General features: G+C 35.1%; 1 protein-coding gene across 2 annotated transcripts in view; it reads left to right on the top strand.

Annotated features, from left to right (window-relative positions):
- Positions 1–13,136, top strand: part of HBS1L (HBS1 like translational GTPase) — a 106,716-nt gene that overhangs the window by 24,064 nt on the left and 69,516 nt on the right. Inside the window, exon 1 of one of the 2 annotated variants that reach the window (XM_017875477.1) lies at positions 6,705–6,741. The exons of the other annotated variant lie outside the window; for it this stretch is intronic. Coding sequence (XP_017730966.1) covers positions 6,720–6,741 — 22 coding nt within the window. The 5' untranslated portion in view covers positions 6,705–6,719. Of the gene's footprint in view, positions 1–6,704; positions 6,742–13,136 lie in introns of those variants that run through there. 2 annotated transcript variants of the gene reach the window in all.

The following is a 13,136-nucleotide window of genomic DNA, read 5'->3' as shown; positions in this document are numbered from 1 at the left end:
AAAAAAAAAAAAAAAAAGAGTCCTTTGAGGTCAGTTTATCTGAAGAGAGGTCTCCTGGAATAGATTCAAATATTGATCTCAGTGTCCTTATAAAAAACCTAGATTTTGTTTCAAAGCCTATAGTAGACCAATCCATTGCTCCATCGTCACGAACTGAAGTTCTAAGTTCAAAGCTAGGGAAGAATTCCAATTTTGCTAAGGATAATAAGAAAAACAATAAAGGCTGTCTGACTAGGAAACCACCTTTTTCTCTGTCTTGGACCAAGACCCTTGCTGCTAGACCTTCAGCTTTTGCCTCAACACTGTGTCTTTGTCACCCACTGAAAAGCTGCAAGCCATGCACCCATGACTTCTGTAAGACTTTTCTTTTTTTTTTTTTTTTGAGGCGGAGTCTCGCTCTGTCGCCCAGGCTGGAGTGCAGTGGCTGGATCTCAGCTCACTGCAAGCTCCGCCTCCCGGGTTTACGCCATTCTCCTGCCTCAGCCTCCCAAGCAGCTGGGACTACAAGCGCTCGCCGCCACGCCCGGCTAATTTTTTTGCATTTTAGTAGAGACGGGGTTTCACCGTGTTAGCCAGGATGGTCTCGATCTCCTGACCTTGTGATCCGCCCGTCTCGGCCTCCCAAAGTGCTGGGATTACAGGCTTGAGCCACCGCGCCCGGCCTGTAAGACTTTTCTTTATGGTAGACAAGTTCAAGATGTAAAGGACAAAGAAATAAGTCCTCTTGTAGCGATAACACCATTGACTTCAAATCAGCATCACCTGATGACATTGTAAAAGCTAATCAAAAAAAGCATTTACTAGAGAATAGTAACAAAAGGAAAACTTGATTGCTGTTGTAGAGCTTTTTATTTTTAATTAAAGTCTTCAGAGAATCACTTTATATGATGGGATTCAAATTGTGATTTTCACCAAAGTTGTTGTACGTCAGTTGATTAGTTGATATGTATTTTTGCACTGAATTTTTTTTAACTATGTCTTCTTTCGGTGATAACTGACTGTATTTAAGTTGGTAACCTATACTGAGTATATGTTTACAAAGTGGATATGGAAACTTGATGTTGTGAAATCAGACCTCAGATATTTTTGTTTGAAGCATTCCACTTTCTATGTTTTTTATGATGAAATATTTTTTTCTGTAAAATATTTTTGTGCTTTGTTCATCAATGAAAATGCCAGGACTTGGAATTATAATCGTTTAATGTGAGGATTATTCTTATGTGGCACAGCATAGTTGAGACATTATATTTTAAAATATGGTATAATTCCTAGTTTCATTATTTTCTGTAGATAAATACTAAAATTTTCTATTAGAAAATCTTAAAATTCCTGACTTTTGAGAGTACTGTGGAGATTGTTGAAATACGTTTTGATAATAATAAACTGAAAATCTTTTAAGGGACCATGTAAATATAGAAGTTAGCATTAATATGTGAATTATTTTATACATTTTAAAACCATTTGTCCTAAATATACACTTTAAAATAAATGTATAAAAAGTGTTTTCAGGTATGGTTGCATGTTCTTTGAATGGAGAATTTTACCAGATGTCTTTAGCTGCTGCTGCTGCTGCTTCTGCTTCTTCTGCTGCTACTGCTGTTGCTTCTGCTGCTGCTTCTGCTGCTTCTTCTGCTTCTGCTTCTTCTGCTGCTTCTTCTGCTTCTGCTGCTGCTTCTTCATTACTATTATTATTTCTTCTTCTTTCTTATTATTATCGTTATTATTTTATTTTATTTTATTTTTTTGAGACAGAGTCTTGCTCTGTCGCCCAGGTTGGAGTACAGTGGTGCGATCTCGGCTTACTGCAAGCTCTGCCTCTGGGGTCATGCCATTCTCCTGCCTCAGCCTCCCGAGTAGCTGGGATTACAGGCGTCCGCCACCATGACCAGCTACTTTTTTTTTTTTTTAATTTTTTTTTTAGTAGAGACGGGATTTCACTGTGTTAGCCAGGATGGTCTCCACCATCTCCTGACCTTGTGATCCACCTGCCTCGGGCTCCCAAAGTGCTGGGATTACAAGTGTGAGCCACCGCGCCCGGCCTGTTCTTCTTATTTTTTAAGATGGAGTCTTTCTCTGTCACTAGGCTGGAGTGCAGTGACAGTGACACTCACTGCAGCCTCCGCCTCCTGGGTTCAAGCGATTCTCCTGATCAGCCTCCTGAGTAGCTGCGACTATAGACGTGTGTCACCATGCCCAGTTAATTTTTGTATTTTTAGTAGAGACGGGGTTTCACCATGTTGGCTAGGATGGTCTTGATCTCTTGACCTTGTGATCCACCTCCTCGTCCTCCCAAAGTGCTGGGATTATTATAGGCGTGAGCCACGGTGCCACAAGGCCTAACTTGTTCTTTACAGTAAGTAGTGGAATGTAGAGTTTTCCTTTTTGCTACTGACAGCTGTGTGCCCCACAGTGACAAAATTTCAGCAATGGGGGATCAATAAAAGCTTTTCTAATCATTAGAATAAGTATGTAATTAATCCCTTAAAGCAGTGGTTCTCAACTAGCAATCAGAATCACTGGAGGAATTACTTCAGAACACAGACACTGAGGCTTCACTCCATATATGCTGAAGCAGTCTCTGAGGAATGGCACTTGGGAATGTGTATTTTCAAAATTATTCCCCAAAATGTGTATTTCTGTTTGAGAATCATTGCCTTAAAGGCGGAAATCAGTAGAATGGACTTATTAATGCCAAGAATAACATCTGACTGACTTGAATGAATAATTTCTAGAAATAAGGAATACCAAGGAAAAATGCTACTTAGGAATTACAGCTTTTTGCGTAAAACGATGGAGATATTATTAGTATTCCTTGCAAAAATATAATACAGTTGTATCTAAAACGTTATTTTATTTTTTTGAGACGGAGTCTCACTGTGTTCCCCAGCCTGGAGTGCGGTGGCATGATCTCGGCTCACTGCAACCTACGCCTCTCAGATTCAAGTGATTCTCCTATCTCAGCCCCCCGAGTAGCTGGGATTACAGGTGTGTGTCACCATGCCTGGCTAATTTTTGTGTTTTTAGTAGAGATGGGGTTTCATCATGTTGGCCAGGCTGGTCTCTAACTTCTGACCTCAGGTGATCCGCCCACCTCGGCCTCCCAAAGTGCTGGGATTACAAGCATGAACCACCACGCCTGGCCAAATATTTTTTTTAATGAAAATAAAAAGGCTGGTCTTTTCCCGGTAAATATTTTTTCTCTGGCAGCTACTTTACATTTGATACTTTTTTGTATTACTTTTGTTTCTGTTTATTTTCAGAATGACATTCCAAAATTTTAATCTCTGTGTGATGTTTTTATATTCAGTATTTTGATGGGAAAAGTTAAGATGGCATTATGTCTTTTTTTTTTTTTTTTTTTTAAACCAAACGCTGCTTGATTTCTTGTGATGTCTTCAGGTTTTTGTTTTTTAATTGAATATATCAGTGCACCATAATACTAATGGTTAGGAGATCATTTAAATCACAAGCTATATTTTGTGATTGATTTTAAAATTTTAATTATCCCAATGGTTGAGATTGTTTTTCTAGTCTTGAACCTTGGTCAAACATTTTAGTAACTTTGAATTAGTGTATGATTGAACTAGATGTATATATTGGCAGTCTTCAATTTAGCAGTGAATTAATTGAATTATAAGAGTTTGTTTGTAACTGATGATAATTACTGATAGGTTAAGTGCTGCACAGGTGGTCCACATTGCACATGAATCCCCAAATACTTACGTAATCTATACTGTAGTTGAATAGCAGCACTATTGTGTTACCTTCTTTCATAACAAAGTAATTTTCAAGTGGAAATGCAATACTTTTAAAGCCATGTAGTAGACCTTGTCGGGTGAACTAGGTCTCCATTTTTTGGCTGATTAGGGTTGTAACTACCAGGTATGAGATTCTTTTGGTGGGGAAAAAAATTATATATTATAGGGTGGTAAGAGATGGCACCGATATCTTAAATAGGTTTCCAGGCTTCCCATTTTCCTTGGCTTGGCTACTGGTCTGTCAGGCATGTACACGACAAGTACTTGCCCTGTTGACTAAGGGAATGTCACAGTCTCTGAGATTGCAAAGATGGAACTGAGCAGACCTTTCCACCTTCCACCCTTGGCCATTGGTCCTTGGTAAAAAGCCAAGTGTCTGCTTGTTCATGAATATGCTCCTTGTGATTGTTGGCACTAAGTGTATATTCTGTACCAGCTGCTGTTTATTGACTGCTGTCTTAGTAGCTCAGGTATGCTAGGTGTTTTAGTTTACTTTACTTTCCAGTTCAGCTATAAATTTTAAGATGCAAAGCTGTTTTTACTTGCATTATGATCAAGGGCATTAATAATTTACTTTAGGAGTAGAAATAATATTGTAATTATATTCTAAATGATATAAAATACATTAAAACAATTTTTGCTCTTCACTCTTTTTGGTTTCTTAAAAGATCTGATGTTGTTCATGGATGGATGTTTTGTCCTTTTGCATTCTAAAGTCTTTAGTTGGCTCTTTTGGATATGATTCTTCTTACAATAAATTGCCAAGAACCAGGGTTTCATTTCTGTACAGAGCACTTTTAAAACTTTTCCTTTTAAAACCTTTCCTAGTTACTAAACTGGCATTTTAACCTCTTTTCTCCTTTTAGCTTTGAATCTGTCTTTCTTAAACTTATCTTTTACTCTTTTCTTCTCATATGTAATGATAACTATAGTCAGTGTTTTATATTTAGTTTTTAGTACTCAGTAGGGGGTCATGTAACTAATTGTCATACCAGGGATAAAACTAATAAGGTGCTCATTTTTTGTAAGTAAAAGAAACCACTGAAGATAAAATACAGTTAAAGAGAAGAATAATGAGTTCTCTTATGATTATTTCCCTTTTTAAATTGACCCTGAATCTATATGTGGACCATTGCAAATAAACAAGTATACATTGTATGTTGAGAAAGAATTGTGTATCAACATGTTTTCTCTTTTGTGTTCATGCAGGTATATATTTGGTTATAAAGTCAATTTTATAATAGTTCAGAAATTGTTTTGTATATAAACAGTAGATTATACATAAATAATGCGGACTAGACAGGGAGGGATTAATATGAATTTCTACACTCATTTTCCTTTACCTATATATTTATAATGATATAAAACTCAGTTTATGCAGTTATACAGTTTTAATTTTTTGATTGTAAAAAATTTGTCACATTTTGAGTTTGTATATATTTTGTAAAAGCTACACTGAAAGATTAAAATTCTGAGATTTTCCTAAATCAAGTGTGAAAACATGCAATCTATCCATTAGGATTTTCTATATAAACTTGATATTTCTGAATGATCTTTTAATCATTTATGCTGAAAGTACTGTTTTATTTCTATAAACAAATTAAAAAACAAACTACCTGTTTGTGAAAATTTTCTTTTAAGATATTTGCCATTTAGAATTCTTGCTTTCCATGGGGTAAAATTTTATATATTCTTTTTACTTTTTAGGACTCACCTAGAAATACTATATAAGTATAGGTTGTGATGAATATTGGCCATGTAATTGCAGAGATGACAGTGGAAGGCAAAGGAAATGATGAGCTGGGTATGGTGGTGGCATGCACCTGTAGTCCAAGCTCTTTGGGAGGCTGAGGCAGGAGCATTGCCACTTGAGCCCAGAAGTTCAAGTTCAGCCTGGGCAGTGTGGTGAGACCCCGTCTCAAAAAAAAAAAAAAAAAAAGAAGTGATAAGATGCGTATTTATTTCTGAAATTGACATGCCTGATTTCTATTGGATGAGTGAAGAAAAGCATTTTAGATGAAAAGATATAACCCAAGATGAACAAAGATAGTATTCTTATGTCAAAGGGGAGGGCGATATATGCACACTTCAACACATGATTATCTTTATTACAGTGTAGCATATTATACCCTTCAAAGCTGACATCTTTGTCTTCCTCATCCAAAGTGCCACCTTCTCTTCTGTTTCCCGTCTTTGTTACTACTATCACCATCTAGTTAACCAAAACCAGGAACCTAGTATCATCCTTGGTTCATCTCTCTTTACCTGCTACTCATAATTGATTACCATTCCTGTTATTCCCACCTTATAAATAAGTAAATATATGTGTGTGTGCATATAATATGCATACATATATAGTCGACTCTTGTTATTTGCAGTAGTTATGTTTTATAGTCACTGCAATCACTGAAGTAATGAATACTGAACCATTGCTCCTACAAGAAATACAGGGGTAGGTTCCTGTGAGCCTCTCATAACATTTTCATCAATTAGTGAATACATAACATTGTTTTATATGTGTCTCTATTTAAAGACACCTTATTAAGCCTCTCATAACATTTTCATCAATCAGTGAATACATAACATTGTTTTATATGTGTCTCTATTTAAAGACACCTTATTTAATGGATGTGTGTAGCATGGATTCATTAACACCGAACTCAGGCCAACAGCACTGTAACTCATGCCTTATCTGACATCTTTTATTTGTTAGGCACAGCCTAGCCTTCTTGTGTTTAGAATACTAAGCACTACACTTACAGGCCATTTTAAAAATTATCAACAAAAGCACAAAATTACCAACAAAAAGTACAAAACTGGAAAAAATGTAACACTAAGTAGACCATGAAAAGGACATTTATTTACAGTATGAGAGCTGTAACAAGAAGGCCGACTGTCACCTTCCTCACCTCACCTGGGAACTTGCATGTTGGATGACTCAAATTTTTTGCTGCTCTGCACATGTCCACAAGTGAGTGCAAAAGTGAGTAGTGATTTTGGGATTACAAGTAAATTTGTTGTGATTAGGTGAATTCACAAATGTGGAACCTGTGAATAATGAGAATCAACTGTACATTTTTTGGCCCGCTACTCTTTATTGTTATTTTTCCTCTTCATTATTTTCTTCTTTATTGTTACTTTTCCTCTTTATTGTTACTTTTATTTTTATTATTTTATTTACTGTTACTTTTCCTTTTACAAGCCATTAGCTTTTAGCAGAATTACCTAAACATCTAACTGGTTTCTTGACTTTTCAGTTTATTTTGGCCAGAATAAGTTTTCTAAACTAAAGATCTAATTTTCTCTCTCCCTATCTAAATCCTTTTATTTCCTGAGCCTCTTTATGAACTCATTTCTGTTTTTTACCTGTTTACCCAAACCTACCCAAGAACACCTACCTGAGTTTCCTCTGCTTCTATAGTGCTTGCCTTTTTTCTCTCCCCCTTCCCTCCTGGCTAATCGCTGTTTGAATTGTAGTTTCAATATCACTTTACTCTCAATCATGGGGTAGGGGAACTTTCATATGCACCCATAGTTCACTGTTCTCCCTTTATTACCACCCCATGTGAAGTCATAATTCCTCTCTCACACATGCATAGACTTTCTGTTGTAACTCTGGTTTATTCTTAACAGCACTTATATCCTCTGACACTGTGTTTGTTGTATATATACTTGTTTTTGTTATGTTTTCTCTCTGCTCTCCCTCCACCCCCCTTCCACGTAAGTCCTACAAATACAGGAATTTTGCTGTATTCCCAACTCAGAATATGTCTGGCACATAAACGTAGGCAAGGATTTTAAGTAAAAATTGAGTCTGTCTCCTAATATGGTCCCACAATCTTGTTCCTTAGAGGAAGCCACTGTAAATACACTGTTTCTTCTTTATTCTTCCAAAGGTTTCATTAGCATGTTACACATATGTGAATGTAAGGATACCTTTTTATACAAGTGGAGAATATACTGTAACACTTGCATATGTATCACTTAAAGCATTTTGCAGAACTTTCTTTACTGCCATATACAGATCAATCTCGTTTAACAGCTACCTAGAATTCTGTAATATGATTGTACCATAATTTATTTAAACAGCCTCTGTTGATGAACATTTTAAGTGTTCCAGTTGTTATTGCTGATAATAAATGAACATCCTACATTTCTAGAAATTGAGCTGATACACTTGAAAGTTTTGGATAGATATTGCCTAATTGCTCTTAATAGAAATTGATTTCCCTCCCACTAGTGTATGAGCATTTCTGCCCAAATTCTTATAGATAGGGGTATTATTCCTTTTGGTATTATACCAACCTGATAATTGGAAAATTTTTTTTCATTTATTTATATTTCTTATCTATAAAGCTATATTTTTCTCCCTGTCTACTCTTAATCTCCCCACTTTTCTGCTGGTTTATCTCTCATTTCATGATTTTTAGGATGTGTGTGTCTGTGTATGTGTGTATGTGTATGTATATGTGTGGATCCATATGCACACATATATGTGCATATTTATATACTAAGAAAATTAGTCATAAAAATTGTTATATGCATGGAAAACACTTTCTGGCTTCTAGTTTGTCAGGTCATTTTTTTAGAAGATAGATTTTGAACTTTTATGTATTCAGATTTGTTAGCCTTTTTTCTTAGGGTTTTGGAAAGTTATGCTCCACTGTGACAAGATAATTTTTTAAAAAGTATCCTTGTTTTTTCTAATACATTTGTCAGATTCATTGTTTTTCAGTTGGATCTTTGATTTAGCTGATATTAAGGGCTAACATAGGAATCTTATTTCTCCACCATCTTTTCTCTTTGTGGAAAGATAGATTTATCGTAGTACCTTTTTAAATTACTATAGCTTTTTAGTACCTGTTTTAATATTTGGTAGGCTGTCTTGTTTTTTTCACTCCTTATTGTAGTTTTCCTGAGTTATCTGACATGCCTCTTTTTCCCATATGAGCTTTAGAAACAGCTTGTCTCGTTACTAAAAAAAGAAGAAAATCCAGCTATAATTTTTATTGTTGTATTTATTGCTAGCAAGAGATTTCTGAAGGAAAAAAACACTGTCTCCAGAGTTGCCAAAGGCTTTAGATAACGTTAGACATTATTATTATTTTAGTAGATTTTCTAGTATTGTTCTAGTCTTATGATGTAGAACCATCTCCAGTTGGTCATGGTGGATTTTTCTTTTAATGTGATGGATTTTATTTGCTAACATTTTATTTAAGATGATTTCATCTATTCATAAAATTACTTGAAATTGTGTGTATGTGTATGCTCTTTGGATATTGTTTTTTCTTGTGATGGTTTTACAAAAAATTTAGAATGATTTTATCTTCAAATAATTCAGTAGCATTTAAATGATTTGCTTTATGATAGGATTTATCTTTTCGAAGATTCTGGGATCAGTTTTAAAAGTTTTAATTTTCTTAGAAAAACATCCATTTCATCCAAGGTGACAAATGTGTTTGTTGTGCATTGTACCAAACATTGTCTTATTCTTTTAGATTTTTCTATGTCTGTAGTTACTTCTCCTTTCTTATTTTCAGTATGGCTTTCTCTCCTCTAGTCTCCCCTTTCTCTCTGCCCAGCATTTTTTTTTTAATTACCTTGCAATTTATTTTGTTTTTTCTTCCCTAAATTTTAGTTCCTAGATCTGTAATTAGTTCTCCTGGTTTAATTCATTACTTTGTAAGTTTGTGTATGACTTCATGTATTTTCCTTATGTTTTTTGCTTTTTATTTCCTATCCTTCTGAGTAGAATATTTAACATATATGCATTTTTAATTCATCTTAAAAGTTTTTTATGGCCAGGCACGGTGGCTCATGCCTGTATTCTCAGCACTTAGGAGGCCGAGGTAGGTGAATTACTTGAGCTCAGGAGTTCAAGACCAGCCTGGGCAACATAGCGAAACCCCATCTCTACCAAAAATACAAAAAAATTAGCCGGGCGTGGTGGCACACATCTGTGATCCCAGCTACTTGGGAGGCTAAGGTGGGAGGATTGCTTGAGCCTGGGTACAGAGGTTGCAGTGAGCCAAGATTGTGCTAATGCACTCCAGCCTGGGTGACAGAGTGAGACTGTCTCAAAAAAAAAAAGTTAGTTTTTATGTATGGAATTTCTAACAGAAAGATGCAGAAAATAATGTAACACACACTCATGGAACTAGCACTTGGTTTTAACAAGCTAACATTTTGCCACGTAAATTTCAGATCTCTGTTTAAATAAACTGTTAGAATCTAGCCTCATCCTTTGCTTGTTCCTTTCTAATATTTTAAAGTTGATATGCATAATTCTCACTTTATTCTTACTTAATTGTATCTCTGTAGTCATTATTTTTCCTGTGACTACTACATTTGCGGTGGCTGATGGGTTCTTTTCGAGTTACTGTTATTTTCCGGATAATCAACAATTTTAATTTTCATTTCCTTTTTAAGCCAACAGTCCAAGAGAGTTTTAGAATTTTGGTTGTTGGGGAGTTTTGTTATTTTTGTTATGATTACTGGTTTTATTATACTGTTTATCAGAGTATCTGGTCTGTCCTCTGTTTATTGAGTTTGTCTTTGCGACCCAATGTATTTCATAGGCATTTGTCTGCAACACTGTTCTGTTTGCAGAATACAAAATACAATAATTTTCTGTTAGCTTATTTTTCTTTTTTTTTCGAGATGGAGTCTCACTCTGTCGCCCAGGCCTGAGTGCAGTGGCGCCATCTCGGCTCACTGCAACCTCTGCCTCCTGGGTTCAAGCTATTCTCAGGCCTCAGTCTCCCGAATAGCTGGGATTACAGGTGCCTGCAATCACACCTGGCTAATTTTTGTAATTTTAGTAGAGATGGGGTCTTGCCATGTTACCTATACTGGTCTTGAACTCCTGGGCCCAAGCCATATACCCATCTCGGCCTCCCAAAGTGCTAGGATTACAGGTGTGAGCCACCGCACCCGGCCTGTTCGTTATTCTTATAATCTGTTTTTTTTTTGTTTTTTTTGTTTTTTTGATTGGCGATAGGCTGAGAGTGGTAAGTTAATATATAACACTCTTGCATTTTTATTTCATATTGCCTGGAGAGTTTACTCTGTAATATTTGATATACAAAGATACATGATCTTTCTATGGATTTGAATTTATCATTAAGTTTCACTTTTTGCTAGTTTTTTGCTTTTTGCCTTAAATTCAGTTTAGCATTAATATCATGATTGCTGCTTTCTCTTAAGTTTTATTTGTCCCTTCTTTTGCTTTCAATGTTTTGAGTCGCTTAGGTTTAGTTGTATCTCCTGTATTTATATACTTGGGTTTGGATAGAGAGTCTTTGTTTTAATAGATGGGTTCTTCTCATTTATGTTATTAATAGACCAGATAATAATGTCTGTCATTTTTTAAAAAGTTGTTGTCTTTTATATTTACATATTTTGATATGATTTGTGTTTGTTTTTATCTTTGTGTATTCTTTGATAACTTGGAAATTTGATAGTTTATTTTATCATGTAATAACATACTTTATCTTTTAACTTCACTAACTTTAAACAATGCATATTGATCTCTCACTGTTAAAAATGGAGATGTGAACATTTACAATTCACCCCTTTTCCGTTTCCCATTAATTTTGTTAATATTTTAAATTCTTAGGTAAGGTGTTCTCCTTTACACCTTTACTGAATTTATTAGCTTTTAAACAATTTTTTAAAACAATTTATTAAACAGTTTTTAAAAACAGTTTATTAGTTATTTTAAAAGTGATTTTGTGGCCTGTGTTTGCATGACAAATGGAAAATAATAGTTTAGCATTCCTGTTTCTTTCCTGGAGGAATTTGCAGCTGCTGCTCTACTGTTTTCTGTTGTTGCATGTTGCTAACTAGCTACCTCGATTCTGCCACCTCCAGTGTGGTTTTTATTTCTACAGGAGTTTCCCATTCTCCCTCTGTTCTTCTGAGCCCTGCTGGCTTACGTTTCCATTTTTCCTCCTATTTGTTTTTATCATCTTTATTTTATCCTCTGTGTCTTTCTTTTAAGCTCTTGTGTCAGAGACTGTATTTTCTTTGCTGTATTTGATATCATAAAACTTTAAAAACCCTGTCTTTTTCTTTTTACATTCAACTGTTACATATTCTTCATCTGCCTTTTGTTTTCCTCCATATTTATTTTTAGAGTATCTACCTATAGCTTCTATGTCATGCCCTCTTTGAATATTTGAAAAAGGGAGGGATTTCTTGTTTGACAGCATTTTATAAAGAATAATGGGAGGGGTGTGGTGACTGAGCTTGGTCCACCTTGTACTCTTGAACTTGCTGTTTATCCTTAGGTCATGTTGCAGCAGTTTTCTCAGCAGTGTCAATTTTCTCTCTTTGAGGCAAAACAGAAACAGTGAAAGGCTAAGTGAAATTCTCTTTCGAAGGTTTTTATGATTTCCTTGTCCTTGTTGTGGATGGGTTCCGAGATTCTTCCTTAGCCGTCACTGTTGCTATTTTCTTGATGACTCTTTTGTTGGGTCCTTCAGAGGTATGTTTCCAACTTTGGAGAACTCTGGCTTCTGGACAGAATCTGGAGTCCTATGTTTCTCAAGTACACTGAGTTTGATCCACATTTCTGTTTGGTAAGATGTTCTTCATAGTTTGTGCTTTGGTGTTATGACTGTTTCCTACTTTTTTGAAAGTACAGTATTCTGTTTTTCTTGCTCTCTCTCTTTCGGGAAAATGGGATGGGTGTCTTTTGGAAGAAGAGTGGGATAGAAACATCTTTGCTTTGGCTCTTAAACTGGATGTATTTTTCCAAGGGCACTTGTTAGATTAGATACCCCCTTTTCAACTGTGAAACTAGACTGATCTGAGAGGCTTGTGATCATTTCTTTCTCGGTATGTGATACAACAGGCCTTGTCCTAAAGATTTAGGAGCTTGCATATAATAGTTCCAGTATCATGTCAACTTGATACCACTAAACATTCCAGAAGATTTCTCTTTTTTCCCCCAGAGAAATTTTCAGTATTTTAATATATCTGTAGTTTTAGAATGTGAACTTCCTAGTATTTACATAAAATTAGCCTCTTCTGGTAATAAATTAGAACTAACTTCTAAAATAATATATTACATGTTAACATATCTTAATTTAGACAATATTTTAGTTCATTTTGTTAACAGCAAATACATATAACCTTAGAGTATTATTTTATAATTGTGTTATACATTCCCATGAATGAACTGCTATAAAAGCATGTATTTGGGGAATAAAATTGTGGAATAATCTTAATTTTCTGATGTTATTTTCCTTGCCACCTTAAATCTACCAAGAAAAAAAAACACCCCCAAGTATATAAAACTGAGTAACACAAACTCTTCCACAGGAAAATTCAGAAATTAAAATTCATACTTTTTTTTTTTTTTTTTTTTTTTTT

The sequence above is a fragment of the Rhinopithecus bieti genome, unplaced genomic scaffold (assembly GCF_001698545.2).
Source record: "Rhinopithecus bieti isolate Rb0 unplaced genomic scaffold, ASM169854v2 scaffold_9615, whole genome shotgun sequence".
Taxonomy (NCBI): domain Eukaryota; kingdom Metazoa; phylum Chordata; class Mammalia; order Primates; family Cercopithecidae; genus Rhinopithecus; species Rhinopithecus bieti.
Note: the sequence above shows the minus strand (reverse complement) of the source record. Positions and strands in the feature narration are given on the sequence as shown.